The following is a 7,500-nucleotide window of genomic DNA, read 5'->3' as shown; positions in this document are numbered from 1 at the left end:
TGTATGTGCATGATATAGAAAACATGCCTTGAGTTGCATAAGAAATGTGCAACAGATATAAAACATGCTATGTTCATAGATGGAGCCACGTACGAGCCAGCACAACCAGACTAGTTTCCCCACACCTGGTGTTGTCGAGCGAAACATTTCCTTCATAAAGTCTACAACATAAAGTCTACAACAACATCCCTCAAGTTGGCATATTGATGAATTATAGCCATTAGCGTTCAATTTCCTTGTCAGTTGTTTCTTACTAACAACCAGGGCTTTGCATCGCACTACTAAACTCATTCCCTGAGGGCTTTTACCCCGATTAAAACTTGATTCATGCATTTCTATCATTACACCTGATCTAATGCCTGATTCAAATACCTATCTCTATTCAAATCAATCAGTCAGCTAAATTCAACCCATTATGCTAAGTGGGTGAGACCAGTTTGGAACTTGCCGGGCAAGCTAAATCTAGTACGCTTTATTATATGTGAGGGCATCTGTTAATTTGTCTGCATAAATTATGAGAATCTGTGCATAAAGGAATGAAAATGAGTGCAGGGATTCACCAACAGGAGGGAAAGGAAGTGTATCTTAATGGTGAGAGAGGTCTACCTCAGGTGCTTGATGTACTGGGTGTGTTTTTTCCTGCGGTGTGTCCCGCAGGCTCCGTGCGATGATGACATCAATATCGCTTTGTCGGCTCGGGAGAAAGCAGTGCTCCTAATTCCCACAACGTGTTTGTGCTTCACACTGGTGGGGGGCGGGGGTGGGGTCTGTTTGGCTGACTGGGAGTCTGTCCTCTGATTAATCCCTCTCATTAACATGCCAGCGGCGTCGGGCCCGCTGACTGATCACAGACCAGCGGCTATTGATCGGCTCTCGCATGCCTCGAGGTGGTGCGACCCGCTTGTTAATTAACACAGTCTCTGGTGCCGAGAGCCCAGTGATACAACACTCAGCACAGAGAGAGAGAGAGAGAGAGAGAGAGAGGGTGAGAGAGAGAGAGAGAGAGAGAGAGAGAGAGAAAGAGAGAGAAAGAGAGAGGGAGAGGTCTACTGTAACTGTGATCCTCAACCTTTTTCATATTGAGGACCTCCAATTTAGTAAGCGGATTAGATCTATTTGATGAGATTTGCTCTCTCGGGACCCATCACTCTCTGATTCCGTTGCTGAAACCCTCATACACGCCTTCATCACCTCCCGCCTGGACTACTGTAACGGAGTCCTGTTCGGGGTTCCCAACAAAACCCTGGACAGGCTCCAATATGTACAAAACTCAGCTGCCAGGGTTCTGACCCGCACCAAACCCTGGCAGCACATCACTCCCACCCTCATCCACCTCCACTGGCTCCCGGTCAAGTCCCGTATCCTGTACAAAATCCATCTCCTCACCTACAAATCCCTCCACGCCCTCGCCCCCCAGTACCTGTCTGACCTCCTGCAACCCTACACCCCGTCCCGAAACCTGAGGTCCTCCAACTCGGGTCTCCTCTCCATCCCCCACTCCCGCCTGCGGACCTTTGGGGCCAGAGCCTTCAGCGTGGCTGCCCCCACCCTTTGGAACTCTCTCCCAGCCGAAATCCGCAATGCCGCATCACTGGCTACCTTCAAAACCCAACTCAAAACTCACCTGTTCAACACAGCCTTCCACAACTAGTCTTTTCTGTTCTTTGTTGTTCTCTGTTGTCATCTATGTGTGTTCATCTTCTTTTTGTGCTCTGTGAAGCGCCTTGGGTTCCTTGAAAGGCGCTATATAAATCTAAGCTATTATTATTATTATTATTATTAAATCTGGTCATATTTTTTATTGTTGAATATGATTTTGTAGAGAATTCCATGACTATTTTGTATAGTAGGCAGCCTAGAGACATAACATAATTCCATGACTATTTTGTATAATAGGCTGCCTAGAGACATAACAGAATTCCATGACTATTTTGTATAATAGGCAGCCTAGAGACATAACATAATTCCATGACTATTTTGTATAGGCAGCCTAGAGACATAACAGAAGTCCATGACTAATTTGTATAGTAGGAAATCTAGAGACATAACATAATTCCATGACTATTTTGTATAGGCAGCCTAGAGACATAACAGAAGTCCATGACTATTTTGTATAGTAGGCAATCTAGAGACATACCATTATTCCATGACTATTTTGTATAGTAGGCATCCTAGAGACATAACAGAATGCCATGACTATTTTGTATAATGGGCAATCTAGAGACATAACAGAATCCCATGACTATTTTGTATAGTAGGCAGCCTAGAGACATAACATAATTCCATGACTATTTTGTATAGTAGGCTGCCTAGAGACATAACATAAGTCCATGACTAATTTGTATAGTAGGAAATATAGAGACAACATAATTCCATGACTATTTGGTATAGGCAGCCTAGAGACATAACAGAAGTCCATGACTATTTTGTATAGTAGGCAATCTAGAGACATACCATAATTCCATGACTATTTTGTATAGTAGGCATCCTAGAGACATAACAGAATGCCATGACTATTTTGTATAGTGGGCAATCTAGAGACGTAACAGAATTCCATGACTATTTTGTATAGTAGGCAGCCTAGAGACATAACATAATTCCATGACTATTTTGTATAGTAGGCTGCTTAGAGACATAACAGAAGTCCATGACTAATTTGTATAGTAGGAAATCTAGAGACATAACATAATTCCATGACTATTTTGTATAGGCAGCCTAGAGACATAACAGAAGTCCATGACTAATTTGTATAGTAGGAAATCTAGAGACATAACATAATTCCATGACCATTTTGTATAGGCAGCCTAGAGACATAACATAAGTCCATGACTATTTTGTATAGTAGGCAATCTAGAGACATACTGTACCATAATTCCATGACTATTTTGTATAGTAGGCATCCTAGAGACATAACAGAATGCATTGACTATTTTGTATAGTGGGCAATCTAGAGACGTAACAGAATTCCATGACTATTTTGTATAGTAGGCAGCCTAGAGACATAACAGAATTCCATGACTATTTTGTATAATATGCAGCCTAGAGACATAACATAATTCCATGACTATTTTGTATAGGCAGCCTAGAGACATAACAGAAGTCCATGACTAATTTGTATAGTAGGAAATCTAGAGACATAACATAATTCCATGACTATTTTGTATAGGCAGCCTAGAGACATAACAGAAGTCCATGACTAATTTGTATAGTAGGAAATCTAGAGACATAACATAATTCCATGACTATTTGGTATAGGCAGCCTAGAGACATAACAGAAGTCCATGACTATTTTGTATAGTAGGCAATCTAGAGACATACCATAATTCCATGACTATTTTGTATAGTAGTCATCCTAGAGACATAACAGAATGCCATGACTATTTTGTATAGTGGGCAATCTAGAGACGTAACAGAATTCCATGACTATTTTGTATAGTAGGCAGCCTACAGACATAACATAATTCCATGACTATTTTGTATAGTAGGCTGCCTAGAGACATAACAGAAGTCCATGACTAATTTGTATAGTAGGAAATCTAGAGACATAACATAATTCCATGACTATTTTGTATAGGCAGCCTAGAGACATAACAGAAGTCCAGACTAATTTGTATAGTAGGAAATCTAGAGACATAACATAATTCCATTACCATTTTGTATAGGCAGCCTAGAGACATAACAGAAGTCCATGACTATTTTGTATAGTAGGCAATCTAGAGACATACCATAATTCCATGACTATTTTGTATAGTAGGCATCCTAGAGACATAACAGAATGCATTGACTATTTTGTATAGTGGGCAATCTAGAGACGTAACAGAATTCCATGACTATTTTGTATAATAGGCAGCCTAGAGACATAACAGAATCCCATGACTATTTTGTATAGTAGGCAGCCTAGAGACATAACAGTGACATGCCTATTTTGTATAGTACATTACTAGGTTGTATAGTAGGCCGCCTAGAGACATAACAGTGAAACTATGATCAAAATAGTCATCCTTCTACATTCTCTAATTGTGTTAACTACTTAGTAAAACTTAAAAAAATAATGATGTTTAAAAATGCCTTCATTTTCTGGGGACCCACTGGAAACGTCTCAAGGACCGTCGATGCTCCCCGTACCCCACGTTGAGAACCACTGGTCTAACTAATCAGTCTTATAGGCACTTGGCTCCACGAGCCATACCTAATATAGAAACTCACACTGCAATAATAAAGGAAGGTATGACTTCATATGTGAGAGGATTACATCGCTCTCTTATAATGAGATACTGTAAGCCAACAACAATAATCTAATCACTTTATTTGTTTTGTCTTAACAGGGCTTTTGCTTGCTTAGTCAAGGCACACACACACACACACACACACACACACACACACACACACACACACACACACACACACAGAGTAATGGATTCTTACCTTCATGAAGGTTTGAGTAATATCCTGCAGGTATACTCTTGTATGTTTTCCAGGCGATGCCGATGTAGATGATGCAGACTTATTACATAATCCATTATTGCCTTTGTTGCATCCTTTTGACCCAGTAAATCCTCCCAATACGCTCTTGTTGTGTCCGTTGAAGAAGGCCAATTCAACTGGTCCAAACAGCTGTCCATCAAAAGTGGCGAGGAACAGTTGGTAGCTCCTACAAAGAGGAAAAGGGGGGGTGGGCAGGCTTTTGATTCAGATGGGAAGATGAATGGAAGAATCCAAATCGAATGTTAGGGTGCCGGAGGGCATTTTGTGGAGGAGGAAGGGGGCGGGGCTCGGAACGCTCCTCAGGAAAGATCAAAGACATTCTTGGCAACGTCCTGAGGGCAACAAAACACACCGTCCCGGGACGAAAACAAGGCCAGAACCGAGCGAAAACACAAGAACCTCCTCAAAATAAGCCCTCGCCGCACGGCCGCGTCCCGCGCCTCGGGAATCCAACCCTCAACCTCTCAGAAAATTCACTGTTTATTTCTGATGGCCCGGGATCCTCCGTGTTTGTCCGTCGGATGGCAAACAGATCCGGCCGAGAGAGAGAGAGAGCGAGAGAGAGAGACACGAAATTTTTAATTCACGGCACACGAGTCCCACAGAAACAATTCATATACAATAAACACAGTCACAGGAAATGAAAAAAGTCTGCTCCGCGTATTAATCCAGGAAGAAGGTTCCAGAAACAACAATCTGTCCCCAGAGGAGGAGGAGAGGTAACGGCTCCCCACCTCCCCTCGCTTGTCCTTCCAGACCGTTGAAGGCACTCCTGATTGGCCTCTCGGAAGCAATTTAACATCCGTCCGTCCGGTTCACCCTCAACGTCCCCACAACAACAACAACAACAACAAATAAAGGGCATGGTAAAGGTTTGATTAAAAAAAAAAAAGTGCCATTTTCACCACTTTTTTCTTCTTCTTCTTCTTCTTCGCCGTCGTCTTCTTCTTTTTCTTTTAGATCCAATTTAAAGTGCATGGATGAGGTCAACTACTTCTTCATAGTTTATTTGTCTCTTTTTTTTTTAATATTTCATCTTTTTTGATATTTATTTCTTTATTTTTCATACGAAATGAAGTTGCATCGCTTCCTTTAATTTCCCCCTCCCGTTTTTTCCTTTGTTTTTAATATCTGTCAGACGGGAACCATTCTGCCTTGCATCTGTTGCATTTGGGACAGCATTCCCTGGACGCTGGTCAGGATCTTGTTCTGGTGTGCCGCCGAGGAGATGCCGATGCGAGCCATGTCCCTGGAAAGACAAGGAGAGGGGTGGGGGGGGGGGAGCAGCCATTTAGGAGCCGGGATAACAACAACACACGCAGCCAGCTGAGTGACACCGGCCTGATCCTCATGATGGCTTTTACAGCCTTCAGTGGAAAAGCGGCCTGACGCTTTAACTGCTGCAGCAGGAATACAACCTGCCAACACAGCAATCCTAATCCTATGAATCTTAATAGCTTAGAAATAAAAAATATTACAGCCATGAGATGGAGGCAGATAAGTAGAGAAATATGGAAGAGATATTTAACACATGTAATACACTGCAAAAAATGACAAGATTGCCAAGGGTTTTTTAGTCAATTGATCTTGATCCACTACATCTGCATGAGTTCAACTTGTTTTTGATTCAACTTGTTTCAAGACATTTTGCTTCAAAAAGTCAATGAGTTTAACTTTTTTGTGTGTGTGTGATTTAAATTATTTCAAAACATTTGCTTCAAAAAGTCAACAAAAAAAGCCTTCAGTGTCTTCAAAAAGTTTACAATTATAATTCCTATTATTTCTTGAAAAAAGTCCCGAGAGGGACGAGGGGAATTTATAGAAATCTGCAACATTTTCTGCCAGTGCAGTGAGACTAAAAATATCCTGAAGTAAGGCGTGTGGATACTTGCCAGGCACAGCTGAATATAAATGTACATTATCTTTCCCCCTCCTTCACTGCCACAAAAATCCATTTTAACAAGTAAAATAGTACAGTATTGAGCAATTAAAATATAAATCAATCAATCTATTTATCTATCTATCTATCTATCTATCTATCTATCTATCTATCTATCTATCTATATTTATATCTATCTATTTATTTATTTATTTATGTATTTAAACAGGTGAAAAAAACAGATCTGTCAAATAGGATGAGTTAATTTCCCTTAAGGTATATTAGGAAATTGCTTGATTGAAGTATCAATTTTCTTGATACTTGTGAAGTGATCTGCCTTTTTCTGCCTTGATTCTGGTCAAATTCACAAGATAAATGTGTCCCTCGTTTGGAAGAGAAAGCAGCCTTTAAGGTGTGAATATGAGACTAAAAGACTTGTTTGCAGTGTTGACTCATATGTCCCTCTGTCTGTCTGTCCCCTGCCTGTGTCCTGGCTGTACTCACTCCTGTGTCATGTGGAGCACAGCGTCGGGCGTGGTGTAGCCGGCGGCGGTGAAGTTGTCTCTGTATCTCTCCATGCCGATGGCCGCGAGCCAGTCCTCCACAGAGCCCGCGGCCGCCGAGCCCGCGGCCGCTGAGCCTGCGGCCGAGCTCGCCTCCGGGCTGGCTGGATCCAGCAGGGCGGTTTTGGGCCTGGAGAGAGAGGAATATAATATGTGTTAGTATCATCAGAATAATGACACACAGGGTCTGTTCAACCCTAGAAAAAAAAGAAATCTCGATCTATTTGTATATTGTTTGTTGATGTAGTAATGGAAACTAATTATTCCACTGTTGGATTGATTATCAGTTATACACCTGGAATCCCAGCATGCATTTAAACGTTCACTCAAAAAAAGTACAAAATTGTCACAATCTGATGTTTATGCCATGTAGGTCCAAATTGAAATGATGTAAAAAAAAAGAGAGAAAAAAATCTGGTTTCAGTGTACCTGCTGGGATGTTGCCATGCTTCAGTGCATCCAGCTTGCAATGCAATAGAAAGTTGAGCTCATGCTTCTTATTTTCTAGCCTAAAACCATGATGTGTCCATCAGCCCGTACAGTTTAATAGACAGTAAAAAGTCATTGTCCGCT

The 7,500-nt window shown here is 41.5% G+C and overlaps 1 protein-coding gene across 1 annotated transcript in view; it reads right to left on the bottom strand.

Moving 5' to 3' along the window:
• Positions 1 to 4,573: 4,573 nt before the first annotated feature.
• LOC310777248 (ephrin type-A receptor 4-like) overlaps positions 4,574 to 7,500 on the bottom strand; it is an 88,927-nt gene continuing 86,000 nt past the window's right edge. Inside the window, 2 exon segments of the mRNA XM_083637552.1 lie at positions 4,574 to 5,734; positions 6,869 to 7,057. Of these exon segments, the coding sequence (XP_083493678.1) occupies positions 5,620 to 5,734; positions 6,869 to 7,057 (304 nt within the window). The 3' untranslated portion in view covers positions 4,574 to 5,619.

Source organism: Poromitra crassiceps (genome assembly GCF_964638095.1).
Source record: "Poromitra crassiceps genome assembly, chromosome: 5".
Classification (NCBI taxonomy): Eukaryota; Metazoa; Chordata; class Actinopteri; order Beryciformes; family Melamphaidae; genus Poromitra; species Poromitra crassiceps.
Note: the sequence above shows the minus strand (reverse complement) of the source record. Positions and strands in the feature narration are given on the sequence as shown.